The sequence below is a fragment of the Globicephala melas genome, chromosome X (assembly GCF_963455315.2).
Source record: "Globicephala melas chromosome X, mGloMel1.2, whole genome shotgun sequence".
In the NCBI taxonomy this organism is placed as follows: domain Eukaryota; kingdom Metazoa; phylum Chordata; class Mammalia; order Artiodactyla; family Delphinidae; genus Globicephala; species Globicephala melas.
In genome coordinates, this window is record NC_083335.1 from 110225965 (window position 1) to 110243074 (window position 17110).

Sequence of the window (17110 nt, forward strand, 5' to 3'; positions counted from 1 at the left end):
TTTGTATCATTTTTAAAAATTAGATTCCACATATGAGTGATACCATATGCTGTTTGCCTTTCTCTTTCCTCACTTAGTATGATGATCTCTAGGTCCATCCATGTTGCTGCAAATGGCATTATTTCATTATTTTTCATGGCGCGGTAACATTCCATTGTATATATGTACCACATCTTTTTAATTTTTGGCTGCATTGGGTCTTCGTTGCTGTGCAAGGGCTTTCTCTAGTTGCAACGAGCAGGGCCTACTCTTTGTTGAGGTGCGTGAGCTTCTCATTGTGGTGGCTTCTCTTGTTGAGGAGCACGGACTCTAGGCACGAGGGCTTCAGTAGTTGTGGCACACGGGCTCTAGAGTGCAGGCTCAGCAGTTGTGGTGCATGGGCTTAGTTGCTCTGCGGCATGTGGGATCTTCCAGGACCAAGGCTCAAACCCGTGTCCCCTGCATTGGCAGGTGGATTCTTAACCATTGTGCCACCAGGGGAGCCGACTACCACATCTTCTTTATCCATTCGTCTGTCAGTGGACATTTAGGTTGCTTCCATGTCTTGACCATTGTAAATAGTGCTGCAGTGAACATTGGGGTGTGTGTATCTTTTTGAATTATGGTTTTCTCCGGATATATGCCCAGGAGTGGGATTGCTGGATCATATGGTAGTTCTATTTTTAGGTTTTTAAGGAATCTCCATACTCTTCTCCATAGTGGTTTTACCAGTTTACATTCCTACCAACAATGTAGGAGGGTTCCCTTTTCTCCACACCCTCTCCAGCATTTATTGTTTGTAGACCTTTTGATGATGGCCACTCTGACCAGTCTGAGGTGTGATATATCTCATTGTAGTTTTGATTTGCATTTCTCTGAAAATCAGTGATGTTGAGCATCTTTACACGTGGTTTTTGGCCATCTGTATATCTTCTTTGGAGAAATGTCTATTTAGATCTTCTGCCCATTTTCTGTTTTTTTTTTTTTTTTTTTTTGACATAGAGCTGCATGAGCTGTTTGTATATTGTGGAGATTAATCCCTTGTCTGTCGCTTTGTTTGCAGATATTTTCTCCCATTCTGTGGGTTGTCTTTTCATTTTGAATATGGTTTCCTTTGCTGTACAGAAGCCTTTAAGTTTAATTCGGTCCCATTTGTTTATTTTTGTTTTTATTTTCAGTACTCTAGGAGGTGGTTCAAAAAACATATTGCTTAGATTTATGTCAGACAGTGTTCTGCCTCTGTTTTCCTCTAAGAGTTTTATTGTGTCCAGCCGTACATTTAGGTCTTTGATCCATTTTGTTTATTTTTGTGTATGGTGTTAGAGCATGTTCTAATTTCATGCCTTTACATGTAGCTGTCCAGTTTTCCCAGCACCACTTATTGAAGAGATTGTCTTTTCTCCATTGTATGTTCCTGCCTCGTTTGTCATACATTAGTTGACCATATGTGCGTGGGTTTATCTCTGGGCTTTCTATCCTGTTCCATTGATCTATCTTTCTGTTTTTGTGCCAGTACCGTACTGTCTTGATTAATGTAGCTTCGTAGTCAGAAGTCAGGGAGCATGATTCCTCCAGCTCCGTTTTTCTTTCTCAAGATTGCTTTGGCTATTTGAGGTCTTTTGTGTTTCCATACAAATTGTGAAACTTTTTGTTCTAGTTCTGTGAAAAATGCCAGTGGTAGTTTGATAAGGATTGCATTGAATTTGTAGATTGCTTTGGGTAGTAGAGTCATTTTCACAATGTTGATTCTTCCGATCCAAGAACATGGTATATCTCTCCATCTATTTGTATCATCTTTAATTTCTTTCATTGGTGTCTTATAATTTTCTGCATACAGGTCTTTTGTCTCCTTAGGTAGGTTTATACCTAGATATTTTATTCTTTTTGTTGCAGTGGTAAATGGGAGTGTTTTATTGATTTCACTTTCAGATTTTTCATCATTAGTGTATAGGAATGCCAGAGATTTCTGTGCATTAATTTTGTATCCTGCTACTTTACCAAATTCATTGATCAGCTCTTGTAGTTTTCTGGTAGCATCCTTAGGATTCTCTATGTATAGTATCATGTCATCTGCAGTGACAGCTTTACTTTTTCTTTTCCGATTTGGATTCCTTTTATTTCTTTTTCTTCTCTGATTGCTGTGGCTGGAACTTCCAAAACTATGTTGAATCAGAGTGGTGAGAGTGGGCAACCTTGTCTTGTTCCTGATCGTAGTGGAAATGGTTGCAGTTTTTCACCATTGAGGACGATGTTGGCTGTGGGTTTGTCATATATGGCCTTTATTATATTGAGGTAAGTTCCCTCTATGCCTACTTTCTGGAGGGTTTTTATCATAAATGGCTGTTGAATTTCGTCAAAAGCTTTCTCTGCACCTTTTGAGATGATCATATGGTTTTTCTCCTTCAATTTGTTAATATGGTGTATCACATTGATTGATTTGCATATATTGAAGAATCCTTGCATCCCTGTGATAAACTCCACTTGATCATGGTGTATGATCCTTTTAATGTGCTGTTGAATTCTGTTTGCTAGTATTTTGTGGAGGATTTTTGCATCTATGTTCATCAGTGATATTGGCCTGTAGTTTTCTTTCTTTGTGACATCTTTGGTTTTGGTATGAGGGTGATGGTGGCCTCATAGAAGGAGTCTGGGAGTGTTCCTCCCTCTGCTACATTTTGGAAGAGTTTGAGAGGATAGGTGTTAGCTCTTCTATAAATGTTTGATAGAATTCGCCTGCGAAGCCATCTGGTCCTAGGCTTTTGTTTGTTGGAAGATTTTTAATCACAGTTTCAATTTCAGTGGTTGTGTTTGGTCTGTTCATATTTTCTATTTCTTCCTGGTTCAGTCTCAGAAGTTTGTTCATTTCTAAGAATTTGTCCATTTCTTCCAGGTTGTCCATTTCATTGGCATATAGTTGTTTCTAGTAATCTCTCATGATCCTTTGTATTTCTGCAGTGTCAGTTGTTACTTCTCCTTTTTTATTTCTAATTCTATTGATGTGAGTCTTCTCCCTTTTTCTTGCTGAGTCTAGCTAATGGTTTATCAATTTTGTTTATCTTCTCAAAGAACCAGCTTTTAGTTTTACTGATCTTTGCTATCGTTTCCTTCATTTCTTTTTCATTTATTTCTGATGTGATCTTTATGATTTCTTTCCTTCTGCTAACTTTGGGGGTTTTTTGTTCTTCTTTCTCTAATTGCTTTAGGTGTAAGGTTAGGTCGTTTATTTGAGATGTTTCTTGTTTCTTAAGGTAGGATTGTATTGCTATAAACTTCCCTCTTAGAACTGCTTTTGCTGCATCCCATAGGTTTTGGGTCGTCGTGTTTTCATTGTCATTTCTAGGTATTTTTTGATTCGCTCTTTGATTTCTTCAGTGATCTCTTAGTTATTAAGTAGTGTATTGTTTAGCCTCCATGTGTTTGTATATTTTACAGATGTTTTCCTGTAATTGATATCTAGTCTCATAGCGTTGTGGTCCGAAAACATACTTGATACGATTTCAATTTTCTTAAATTTACCAAGGCTTGATTTTCTGACCCACAATATGATCTGTCGTGGAGACTGTTTCATGAGCACTTTTGAAGAATGTGTATTCTGTTGTTTTTGGATGGAATGTCCTATAAATATCAATTAAGTCCATCTTGTTTAATGTATCATTTAAAGCTTGTGTTTCCTTATTTACTTCCATTTTGGATGGTCTGTCCGTTGGTGAAAGTGGGGTGTTAAAGTCCATTACTGTGTTTGTGTTCCTGTCAGTATCCCCTTTTATGGCTATTAGCATTTACCTTATGTATTGAGGTGCTCCTATGTTGGGTGCATCAAAATTTACAATTGTTATATCTTCTTCTTGGATTGATCCCTTAATCATTATGTAATGTCCATCCTGTCTCTTGTAATAGTCTTTGTTTTAAAGTCTATTTTGTCTGATAGGAGAATTGCTACTCCAGCTTTCTTTTGGTTTCCATTTGCATGGAATATCTTTTTCCATCCCCTCACTTTCAGTCTGTATGTGTCCCTAGGTCTGAAGTGGGTCTCTTGTAGATAGCATATACATGGGTCTTGTTTTTGTATCCATTCAGCCAGTCTGTGTCTTTTGGTTGGAGCATTTAATTCATTTACATTTAAGGTAATTATTGATATGTATGTTCCTATTCCCATTTTCTTAATTGTTTTGGGTTTGGTATTGTAGGTCTTTTCCTTCTCTTGTGTTTCCTGCCTAGAGAAGTTCCTTTAGCATTTGTTGTAAAGCCGGTTTGGTGGTGCTGAATTCTCTTAGATTTTGCTTGTCTGTAAAGGTCAAATGTGAATGAGAACCTTGCTGGGTAGAGTAATCTTGGTTGTAGGTTTTTCTCCTTCATCACTTTCAATATGTCCTGCCACTCCCTTCAGGCTTGCAGAGTTTCTGCTGAAAGATCAGCTGTTAACCTTATGGGGATTCCCTTGTGTGTTATTTGTTGTTTTTCCCTTGCTGCTTTTAATATTTTTTCTTTGTATTTAATTTTTGATAGTTTGATTAATATGTGTCTTGGCGTGTTTCTTCTTGGATTTATCCTGTATGGGACTCTCTGTGCTTCCTGGACTATGATAAACTATTTCCTTTCCCTTATTAGGGAAGTTTTCAACTATAATCTCTTCAAATATTTTCTCAGTCCCTTTCTTTTTCTCTTCTTCTGGAACCCCTATAATTCGAATTTTGGTGTGTTTAATGTTGTCCCAGATGTCTCTGAGACTGTCCTCAATTCTTTTCATTCTTTTTTCTTTATTCTTCTCTGCAGTAGTTATTTCCACTATTTTATCTTCCAGGTCACTTATCCGTTCTTCTGCCTCAGTTATTCTGCTATTGATCCCATCTAGAGTATTTTTCATTTCATTTATTGTGTCGTTCATCACTGTTTGTTTGCTCTTTAGTTCTTCTAGGTCCTTGTTAAACGTTTCTTGTGTTTTCTCTATTCTGTTTCCAAGATTTTGGATCATCTTTACGGTCATTATTCTGAATTCTTCTTCAGGTAGACTGCCTACTTCCTCTTCATTTGTTAGGTCTGGTGGGTTTTTGCATTGCTCCTTCATCTGCTGTGTGTTTCTGTCTTCTCATTTTTTTATCTTACTGTGTTTGGGATCTCCTTTTCGCAGGCTGCAGGTTCGTAGTTCCCATTGTTTTTGGTGTCTGCCCCCAGTGGCTAAGGTTGGTTCAGTGGGTTGTATAGGCTTTCTGGTGGAGGGGACTAGTGCCTGTGTTCTGGTGGGTGAGGCTGGATCTTGTCTTTTTGGTGGGCAGGTCCACGTCTGGTGTTGTGTTTTGGGGTGCCTGTGGCCTTATTATGATTTTAGGCAGCCTCTCTGCTAATGGATGGGGCTGTGTTCCTGTCTTGCTAGTTGTTTGGCATAGGGTGTCCAGCACTGTAGCTTGCTGTTCGTTGAGTGAAGCTGGGTGTTGGCGTTGAGATGGAGATCTCTCAGAGATTTTCACCATTTGATATTATGTGGAACTGGGAGGTCTTTTGTGGACCAGTGTCCTGAACTTGGCTCTCCCACCTCAGAGGCACAGCCCTTGACACCTTGCTAGAGCACCAAGAGCCTGTTCTCCACACAGCTCAGAATAATAGGAAAAAAATGAAAGAACGAAAGAAGAAAATAAAGTAAAATAAAATAAAGTAAAATAAAGTTATTAAAATAAAAAATAGTAAAAAAAAAATTTTAGGTAATTAAAAAAAGAAAGAAGAGAGCAACCAAACCAAAAAACAAATCCACCAATGAGAACAAGTGCTAAAAACTGTACTAAAAAACAAACAAAAATGGACCGACAGAACCCTAGGACAAATGGTAAAAGCAAAGCTATACAGACAAAATCACACACAGAAGCATACATATACACACTCACAAAAAGAGAAAAAGGGAAAAATATATATATATCGTTGCTCCCAAAGTCCACCTCTTGAATTTGGGATGATTCGTTGTCTCTTCAGGTGTTCCACAGATGCAGGGTACATCAAGTTGATTGTGGAGATTTAATCCGCTGCTCCTGAGGCTGCTGGGAGAGATTTCCCTTTCTCTTCTTTGTTCGCACAGCTCCCAGGGGCTCAGCTTTGGGTTTGGCCCCGCCTCTGCATGTAGGTCACCTGAGGGCATCTGTTCTTTGTTCAGACAGGACGGGGTTAACGGTTTGGGGGCTCTGGCTCACTCAGGCCGGTGGGAGGGAGGGGCACGTAGTGCGGGGCGAGCCTGCGGCGGCAGAGGCCGGCGTGATGTTGCACCAGCCTGAGGCGCGCTGTGCGTTCTCCCGGGGGAGTTGTCCCTGGATCACGGGACCCTGGCAGTGGCGGGCTGCACAGGCTCCCGGGAGGGGAGGTGTGGAGAGTGAGCTGTGCTCGCACACAGGCTTCTTGGTGGTGGCAGCAGCAGCCTTGGCGTCTCATGCCCGTCTCTGGGGTCGGTGCTCATAGCCGCGGCTTGCGCCCGTCTCTGGAGCTCCTTTAAGCTGTGCTCTGAATCCCCTCTCCTCGCGCACCAGGAAACAGAGTCAAGAAAAAGTCTCTTGCCTCTTTGGCAGCTCCAGACTTTTTCCCGGACTCCCTCCCGGCTAGCTGTGGCGCACTAGCCCCCTTCAGGCTGCGTTCACGCCGCCAACCTCAGTCCTCTCCCTGGGATCCGACCTCCGAAGCCCGAGGCTCAGCTCCCTGCCCACCCCAGCGGGTGAGCAGGGCTGGTGAGTGCCAGTCGGCACCGATCCTCTGTGCGGGAATCTCCCTGTTTTGCCCCCTGCACCCCTGTTGCTGTGCTCTCCTCCGTGGCTCCAAAGCTTCCCCCTCCGCCACCCACAGTTACCGGCCGCGAAGGGCCTTCCTAGTGCGTGGAAACCTTTCCTCCTTCACAGCTCCCTCCCACTGGTGCAGGTCCCATCCCTATTCTTTTTTCTGTTTTTTCTTTTGCCCTACTCAGGTACGTGGGGAGTTTCTTGCCTTTTGGGAGGTCTGAGGTCTTCTGCCAGTGTTCAGTAGGTGTTCTGTAGTAGTTGTTCCACACGTAGATGTATTTCTGATGTATTTGTGGGGAGGACAGTGATCTCCGCGTCTTACTCTTCTGCCATCTTGAAGCCGTATATTCTTCAGTTTGTTAATGTGGTGTATCACACTGATTGATTTGAGGATGTTGAGGAATCCTTGCATCCCTGGGATTAATCCCACTTGGTCATAGTGTATGATCCTTTTAATGTATTGTTGGAATCGGTTTGGTAGTATTTTGTTGAGTATTTCTGCATCTGTGTTCATCAGTGATATTGGCCTGTAATTTTTTTTTCTTGTGGTATCTTTGTCTGGTTTTGGTATCCAGGTGATGGTTGCCTCATAGAATGAGCAGAGTTCCTTTCTCTGCAGTTTTTTGGAAGAGTTTCGCAAGGATAGCTGTTAACTCTTCTCTAAATGTTTGATAGAATTCACCTGTGACGCCATCTGGTCTTGGACTTTTGCTTGTTGGAAGCTTTTATTTTTTTTGTTTTATTTTCTTTATTATTTTTGGCTGCGTCGGGTCTTAGTTGAGGCGTACGGGATCTTTCGTTGTGGTGTGTGCTCTTCATTGTGGCGTGCGGGCTTCTCTCTAGTTGTGGAGTGCAGGTTTTCTCTCTCTAGTTGCGGCACGCGGGCTGCAGGGCGCGTGGGCTGTTGTAGTTTGCAGCACGTGGGGTGTGTTGTTGAGGCGCGCTAGCTCAGTAGTTGTGGTGCCCAGGCTTAGTAGCCCTGCGGCATGTGGGATCTTAGTTCCCCGACCAGGGATCAAATCCCCATGCCCTGCATTGGAAGGAGGATTCTATACCACTGGACCACCAGGGAAGTCCCTTTTGGAAGCTTTTAAATCACTGTTTAAATTTCAGTACTTGTGATTGGTCTGTTCATATTTTCTGTTTCTTCCTGGTTCAGTCTTGGAAGGTTGTATCTTTCTAGGAATTTGTCAGTTTCTTCTAGGTTACCCATTTTATTGGCATATAGTTGTTTGTAGTAGGCTCTTATGATCCTTTGTATTTCTGTGGTGTCAGTTGTAACTTTTCCTTTTTCATTTCTAATTTTATTGATTTGAGTTCTCTTTTTTTCTTGATGAGTCTGGCTAAAGGTTTGTCAATTTTGTTTGTCTTCTCAAAGAACCACATTATAGTTTCATTGATCTTTTCTATTGTTTTCTTCATCTCTATTTCATTTATTTCTGCTCTGATCTTTATGATTTCTTTCCTTCTACTAACTTTGGGTTTTGTTTTTTCTTCTTTCTTTAGTTGCTTTATGTGTAAGGTTAGGTCGTTTATTTGAGATTTTTCTTGTTTCCTAAGGTAGGCTTGTATCGCTGTAAACTTCCCTCTTAGAACTGCTTTTGCTGCATCCCATAGGTTTTGGACTGTTGTGTTCTCGTTGTCATTTGTCTCTAGGTAGTTTTCGAATTCCTCTTTGTTCAGTGATCCATTGGTTGTTTAGTGGCATATTGTTTAGCCTCCATGTGTTGTATTTTTACAGTTTTTGTCCTGTAATTGATTTCTAATTTCAAAGCATTGTGCTCGGAAAAGATACTTGATATGATTTCTGTTTCCTTAAATTTACTGAGGCTTGATTTGTGGCCCAGCATGTGATCTGTCCTGGAGAATATTCCATGTGTACTTGAGAAAAAAGTGTATACTCCTGCTTTGGGATGGAATGCTCTATAAATATCAATTAAATCCATCTGGTCTAACATATCATTTAAGGCCTGTGCTTCCTTGTTGATTTTCTGTCTGGATGCTCTGTCCATTGATGAAAGTGAGGTGTTAAAGTCCCCCACCATTGTGTTACTGTTGGTTTCTCCTTTATGGCTGTTAGCATTTGCCTTACATATTGAGGTACTCCTGTGTTGGGTGCATATATATTTACAGTTGTTATCTTCCTGGATTGATCCCTTGATCATTGTTTAGTGTCTTTCTTTGTCTCTTGTAGCATTCTTTATTTTAAAGTCTATTTCATCTGATATGAGTATTGCTACTCCAGCTTTCTTTTGATTTCCATTTGCGTGGAATACCTTTTTCCGTCCCCTCAGTTTCAGTCTGTATGTGTCCCTAGATCTGAAGTGGGTCTCTTGTAGACAGCATATATACGGGTCTTGTTTTTGTATCCATTCAGCCAGTCTGTGTCTTTTGGTTGGAGCATTTAATCCATTTACGGTTAAGGTAATTATCAATAGGAATGTTCTTACTGCCATTTTGTTCATTTTAGGTCTTTTTTTTCTTCCCTTCGTCTTTTGTTCTCTTGTGATTTGATGTCTGTCTTTAGTGTTGTGTTTAGATTGCTTTTTCTTTTTTGTATGTGTACCTATTGTAGATTTTTGGTTTGTGGTTCCCCTGAGGTTTATTTTTTTTAATATTTATTTATTTATTTAGGCTGCACCAGGTCTTATTTGTGGCATGCAGGGTCTTTAGTTGCGGTATGTGGACTCTTCGTTGCATCATGCCTGTGGGATCTAGTTCCCTGACCAGGGATCGAGGCCTGGCCCCCTGCATTGGGAGTGCGGAGTCTTACCAACTGGACCACCAGGGAAGTCCCTCCCATGCGGTTTTGATATAGCAGTGTGTATATGTACAAGATCGTTTTAAGTTGCTGGTCTCTTAATTTCAAGTGCACTTCCAATATCCTGCATTTGTACTCTCCTCTTCTTATGATTGCTGGTTTTGATATCATATTTGTGTGGGGATGATTTCCTACCTTTACTTTATGTTTGCCTTTATTGGTGAGCTTTACCATTTGTAATTTTCTTTTTTTTTTTTTTTTTTTTGCGGTATGCAGGCCTCTCACTGTCGTGGCCTCTCCCGTTGCAGAGCACAGGCTCTGGAGTCACAGGCCCAGCGGCCATGGCTCACGGGCCCAGCCGCTCCGCTGCACGCGGGATCCTCCCGGACCGGGGCACGAACCCGTGTCCCCTGCTTTGGCAGGCGAACTCTCAACCACTGTGCCACCAGGGAAGCCCCTTTGTAATTTTCTTGATTCTCGTTTTGGCCTTTTTTCTTTTTTCCACCTAGAGAAGTTCCTTTAGAATTTGTTGTAAAGCTGGTTTGGTGGTGCTGAATTCTCTTAGCTTTTGCTTGTCTGTAAAACTTTTGATTTGTCCGTTGAATCTGAATGAGAGCCTTGCTGGGTAGAATATTCTTGGTTGTAGGTTTTTCCCTTTCATCACTTTAAATATATCGTGCCATTCCCTTCTGGCCTGCAGAGTTTCTGCTGAAAAATCAGCTGATACCCTTATGGGGATTCCCTTGTATGTTACTTGTCACTTTTTCCTTCTTCTTTTTTTTTTTTTTTTTTTTTTTTTTTTTTTTTTTTGGCTGTACACGGGCCTCTCACTGTTGTGGCCTCTCCAGTTGCGGAGCACAGGCTCCGGACGCGCAGGCTCAGCAGCCATGGCTCATGGGCTTAGCCGCTCCATGGCATGTGGGATCTTCCCAGACCGGGGCACGAACCTATGTCCCCTGCATCGGCAGGCAGACTCTCAACCACTGCGCCACCAGGGAAGCCCACTTTTCCCTTCTTGCTTTTAATATTTTTTCTTTGTCTTTAATTTTTGTCAGTTTGATTAATATGTGTGTTGGTGTGTTCCTCCTTGGTTTGTCTTGTATGGGACTCTCTCCACTTCCTGGACTTAAGTTGAATGTTTTCTTTCTCATGTTAGGGAAGTTTTCGGCTATAATCTCTTCATATATTTTCTCAGGCCCTTTCTCTCTATTCCTTCTGGGACACCTATGATGCAAATGTTGGTGCATTTAGTGTTGTCCCAGAGGTCTCTGAGACCTCACTCAGAGGCTCAGGACTCTCACTCTTATGGGAGGACCTCTGCGATATAATTATCTTCCAGTTTGTGGGTTGTCCATCTGGTGGGTATGGGATTTGATTATTTTCCGAAAGTGCCCTCCTACCATCTCACTGTGGCTTCTTTTTTGTCTTTGAGTGTAAAAAGTCTTTTTTGGTAGCTTCCAGTCTTTTTTGTCAGTGGTTGTTCAGCAGTTACTTGTGGTTTTGGTGTTGTTGTGAGAGAAGACGAGCTCAAGTCGGGCTCCTCCACCCTCTTTCCGGAACTGAGTGGCTGTTACTAGCTTGGATGCTTGCTGCCTCTTCCCTCAGCGTGTGCTGGCCATCATCCCCCTGGTATGGGCGTGCAGGCACAGCGGCCCTTGCGCGCTCCGGGATTGGGGAGTACTCAGAGTGTCGTTGCAAAGATTAAGTAAGATGACGTGAAACTATCTTGCCCATTTTCCAGCAAACATGTCTTTGTTTCTGCCCTTTTTTCCGTAGCAGGTCACTGTGCCAAAGCTTTGCCCAACCATGCCTTTTGAATAGGATTTCCTTTCTGAGGTAGCGTGATAAAGTCCCGTGCTGTCCTCCTCAGGGCTGGAATCCAGCACGCGTCCAGCATTTCCCCCTGAGTCACTCAGTAGCCATCTTGCTTCAGTCTGTCCTGTTTTAATGAGGCACCAAGAAAAATCTCCATCCCAACCCTTGGTGGAGCCACGGAGGGGCTCCTTAGCGGACGTGGTGAGGCGAGCGTACAGGTCTCAGCACAGAACATTGCGAGGGCAGAGGAAAGCAGGAACTCATGTCACCAGATTAAAATTTAATCTACTTGGCTACAAGCTACTCCACCAAGTTGCAGGTTTCCTGTGAAAATGGTCTGTATGATTGGGGGCTGCGGTCCTTCATCCCTGCTCTGCCCCTTCCCACCACTCTCCTTTGTCTTCCTCCATTTGCTTCCTGTCCTTTGTTAACTAATTATAGAAGTCCCCACGGCCTTGGAATTAGCATCTGTGTTGCCATTTCCTAATAACATCAGTAGGAAGCACATTCTTTTTCATTTGAGAAGGTAATAGAGTCCAGGGAAAACTCATGTGGGCAGAACGTCTCATTTATTCAGCTGCAGTGTGGTTTCAAAGCTGAGCAGATGACTCTGGGCACCAGGTATCCATTTGAGATAAATTAACCAGGCTGGGTTGTAAAAAGTGTTTCCTCAGTATATACATTTGTCCTTTCTTGAGCAATAACCTCTAAAGGGTGAATTTGGATATGATAGTCTGCTGTTTAAGCCCTTCATGATTATTTTTTTAAAAATAATGATGAGACATTGATGCTATGGTTATTTGTTGTTGTTTTTTTTTTCTTTGAGTTCTTTTAACGAAACATACTGAAGTATTTGGAGATGAAATTATAGGATACCGGGGATTTGTCTCAAAATTATATGGAAGGGGATGGTGTGGTTGGCAGTAGAGATGAAACAAGGCTGGCTGAGTTGATAATTGTTGAGGGAAGTGGGGCTACAGGGGTTCCATTATACTATTCTGTTTACTTTTACATATATGTTTGTAATTTTCCATAATGAAAATAAAAAAACCAAAAGAAACCCCACACCCTTCCATAGGTTTCCCATTGTCTCAAGCTAGTGTCCAGCCCCCCTACCATGGCCTTCAGACGCCTTCACCTGTCTGGCACCTACTAACCCTTCCAGGTTCATCTTCTTAGGTGTCCTGGTCCTGTGAAATGATTTGCAGTGGCCCCAACATGTACACGCCCCTGACCGCTGGCTTGCACCTGCTGCCTTCTCTTCCTACAATGCTTTTTCCCTCCCTTTCCATCCGCCCATCCTCTCCCCAGTTTTCCTGCCTCACATGGACCCTCAGGCTCCAGACAGGTCACATGTTTTCAGCCTTCCCTGACTGCCCTCCAGCCGCGTGTGGGTTCGGTGCCCCCCCCAGGGGTGCCTCTGTCACTGTTCCCCTCGTCTTAGCCTTCCTTACCCTGATTCTAACCACTGCTTCCTTCCCGTCGCCTCCGTTGTATCAAGCATGGTTTTGAGGAAAGGGATTATGCCTTGTTCACACTTCTGTCCCTGGCACCAAGCACAGTGCCTGGCGTGGAGCAGACAACCCATAAATTAGGGAATAAAAAGGCCCACCCAGGACTTGCCAGGGCTCGGTCTCAGGTCTCCCAGCGGTGCCTGGTGCCGAGGTAGCATCTCTCTGCCTTTTTGTGTCTTCACGTCTCTATTCACCTCGCCTCTGCTCTGTTTCATTGGGATTTTCAGTAACTTCCTGTGAGGCCAGAGCAGCACAAGCATAAGTTTGGGCACTATTTCCCCAAATTTCTGCTGTACATCGTGGACAAAGTCCAGTCAAACTTGGAGCTCTGATACTCTCTTGAAAATAACTAGACTTGAAGTGGTGTCCAGTGCTACTAGGCAAATTTAAGTTTGTTCTTTATTGATGCCCTGTGTTGCCCCTCTGTTTTGTTTTGTCTTTTACATCTTCATTGGAGTATAATTGCTTTACAATGGTGTGTTAGTTTCTGCTTTATAACAAAGTGACTCAGTTATACATATCCGTATGTTTGCATATCTCTTCCCTCTTGCGTCTCCCTCCCTCCCACCCTCCCTATCCCACCCCTCTTTGATTAAAGTCTGTCTAGGACACAACTCCACGGGCATGTGATCTGTGCCGTCCAGTTGATGGTGACATATGAACCGGGAGCGTGGTGCGGGAATGTTCATTACAACAGTTTGAAATAGGAAAAGAAGAAATCATGTGCTGAAGTGAAAATGCATGAACTTAGAGCTAGACATACAAGTTGGTTGTTTCACACCAAAAACCAGCAAGTCAGAGAATATATACAGTATGATACTATTTATATAAAGTTCAAAGACATACAAAACTAAACAATATGCTGTTTAGGAATTCATAATTATAATAATATATAATATGCATATACAGATATATGCAGGGAACTGATAAATGCAGAGATCAGGATGGAGGCGTTCTCTGGGCAGGAGGGAGAGATGTGATTACGAGGAGGCGTATGGAGCTCTGACAGTACAGATAGCGCTTTGTGTCTTGGGCTGCATGGTGGGTGCATGGTCTTTTATTTCATTATACTTAATACTTTATATATAAGCTAAATACATTTTTTGGGTAAGATAAATTTCCTAATAAAAATAACATTTAAAATAAATCCACCAGCAATTTTTAAGTGAGACTATGTTCTCAGCACTTTGAAGAAGGAAGAGTTTTTTGGTTTTTAGTTTTTATTCCTGTTCAGCTTTTCTTCTGCAGTTCATGGGGGTAATTTTAATCAAATCATTCCTTACTTCTGCTTTACCTGAAAGGCTGATGATAGAAATACAAATTGCAGCAGCTCCCCGTTGGCGATCATCACAAAGTAGATTAAGTAGATGACCTCTCTCTCCCCCGACCTTGTCCCCTCCTTGTTCATCTCAGATGTTGCCGTGGTGGACATGAGCAATGTCTCCAGACAGCCTTCCCTCTTCTACCATCTTGGAGTCCGTGAAAGCTTTGACATGGCCAATAATGTGATCCTGTACCACGACACCGATGCTGACACTGCTCTTTCATTGAAGGTAAAGAGTATTGTTCACCTTCTCCTGAATACTTTGTTTTGGGAAAGCAGTATTGTGTGTTCATTTGAAATGTACCTGTAGCAGAGGAGGTTGGAGAAAAACAAGAAAGATTTGCTCGTGCAGTTCCTTCCTTCCCACCCCCAGGTTCTAGCTCACACAGGTGACTTCCCGGCTTCTGTGTGAGCGTATGTGCTAGAGATGTGCGTTTGCAGGCAACTTGAATATTTCTAAGCTCAGTGGGGAGGTGAAGGCAAAAACTCCTGTTAGTTTCTGTTGAAGCAAACACAGCACTTTGAATCCACTATTGGGCAATTTGATCCAAACCTGCACATTAAAAAAAAAAAAATCTCAACTTGGATAATAATAGGAAGATGCTTAACAGTTACCAAAATGGGTAGAAACGTTTAGCACAAATGTAATCAGTATTTAATCTGTCATTTTTTCTCCCCAGTTTAAAGCCAAGCAAAACTGAAAATTTGTGTGTTCATACACAGTTCAGTAATTATTGAGAATTTTTAAATGTATTTTGCAAATTTGATACAAGCTTTTTTGGATAACAGTACTTTTTAAAATGCTCCTGTTTGTAAAATGTGAAGGTCAGATGTGAGTTGTTACAAAATTTAGCTAATATTAATATTGCTTAATATCTTAACATTAGTCAGGAAATCCTGGTCTATGTTAAATCATTTCAGGAATAAAAGATTAGTTTGTTTACAGCAGTGTTACTCAACCTTGACTGCACTTTAGAATCATTTGGGGGGTTTGTAAATATCCCAGTACCCAGGCCACACCAAGATCAATTATGTCTCAATCTCTAGGGGATTTTTTTTTAACCTCCCAAATGTGCAGCCAGAGGTGAGAACCAGTGGTTCAGAGTTAGCTTTCATGGACGTCATTTCTAAATGTTCAGCTGCCTTAGCATTAAAAGTCACTAGTATGTAAATGACACAATTTTGTGATGGCAAATTGGACGTTTTTGTTTGTGTTTCTTAAGGTCTGATATTAACCAGATGTTTCTGGGTTCTGTAACAATTGGGGATTATTTCCTGGTAGAAATACTACCTATCTCAGATGTGTAACCTTTATGTGTTAATATATCACATACACCTTATATAGGTGTGTCCTCTTTCATCCTAGCACAGTGCTGTATTTTAAGAGTCATTCGTGTGACAGTGGAAGAAGAAACTGTTTTGCTATTATACTTTACGTTGTAAAATAGTTTCCCAAAAGGCTATAAACCAATCTAAATTACTTTAGATATTTAGATTTTTTTCTTTTACTGATATTCACTAAAGTGGTTATGCTTAGAAATGTTTAGAATTAGAAGATGTGAAAGGGTAGATTATTAAGCTGTATTTTGATGAGAAACATGAAACTAGAATGTATTTTTTCCCAATTCAATAAATTTTTTTTCTCATTTGTGCGTTAGTGAACTCCTCTGGAAAGTCCCATGACCTAGATAAGTTTTAATTTTTAATGATATGGAAGAATACTTCCTAAAACAGAAATGGGTACTCAGTTATATCTGACACCAGAAGAAGCGATCTGCACTTGTCAGAAAATAGAAATCTCAGAACACGTAAAACACATTTTACGGGGACAGCTGTTTAATTATGTTTTCTTTTTTCAGCAAATGGCTTGCAGCGCATAAATGATACAGTCAAGGGCTGCATAACCATTATGCTAAGTTAACCGACTAAAATTGTTGTCATTGAGTTTGAGTTTGAAAATTCCTATAGTGAATATATATAAATATAATACCTATAGTGAGGTGTCAGGAATCCTATCAGCAACACCCATTCTGTAGGAAGACTGACTTGGGCGGGGTGTGGCCTGCAGCCTTCACACTGATGACTCAAGAAATGGCTCCAGGCCCAACGTTACCATGGGCTGCCCATGCGCTTCACTGCTGTCACTGAGAAGGCGAGGTGCAGGGCATTCAGAGCCCTGAACTTGAATCTCAAAATATCTTTGGACAGAAGCATTGCCATTGCTATGGGAAAATCCTTATAACCATATATGTCCCCCAGGAATTCCAAAGCTAACCAATCATGATAAATTTTCCTTAGAACATGAATTTTACATTTCTTAGAGACCCATTCATTTTGAAGCTTTTTACAGGGGGAGGTTTCCAATGATTAACTCTTGCTCTAAAATGGGTGCCAGTTGATGGCATGGGGACAGAGTGCTTACTAGTGCTTATGGAAATTAACTGTTTTGGAAAAAAGCTATATTGATCCTATCTTTTCTTTTCAGGATATAGTAACTCAAAAAAACACAGTAAGTATTGTATTTCAGATTTTTAACTTTGTGAATGTAAACATATAAAATGCTTGCCTGAAAATCCCACAGATAGCCAAGTGATGTCTAATTGTACCTGTTGGTTGTGTTTCTAAGGGGGGCACCTAGAAACCCCTGCCCCTCAAGCTGCCAGCTGGATCAGCCCCACTCAGCTGCCCAGGGTGCAGGGCAGAGGGCAAGGTCAGGCAGGTGTACTTTTTCTTCGTTACACACTAGGACTTTGAGCCTGCAACCACCCAGCTGTCTTCTGAGCTGGGTCGGTGTTCCTATGGACCACCAGGGTTCTTTCTGCTGGAGCCAGTGCCTCCATACTTCCCACCAAAGTTTCCCTCACAACAAAGAGACATGAACTCATACCGGAGTTAAGTTTGGAGCCTAGCCCAGAGTTCCCTGCCACGAGCTGAAAAGAAGCGGATGGAATTCCACTTCTTTCCATTT

General features: G+C 41.7%; 1 protein-coding gene across 1 annotated transcript in view; it reads left to right on the plus strand.

The window, feature by feature from the left end:
• Window positions 1-17110, plus strand: part of MAP3K15 (mitogen-activated protein kinase kinase kinase 15) — a 148575-nt gene that overhangs the window by 17073 nt on the left and 114392 nt on the right. The window contains 2 exon segments of the mRNA XM_060291968.1: window positions 14232-14371; window positions 16628-16651. Of these exon segments, the coding sequence (XP_060147951.1) occupies window positions 14232-14371; window positions 16628-16651 (164 nt within the window).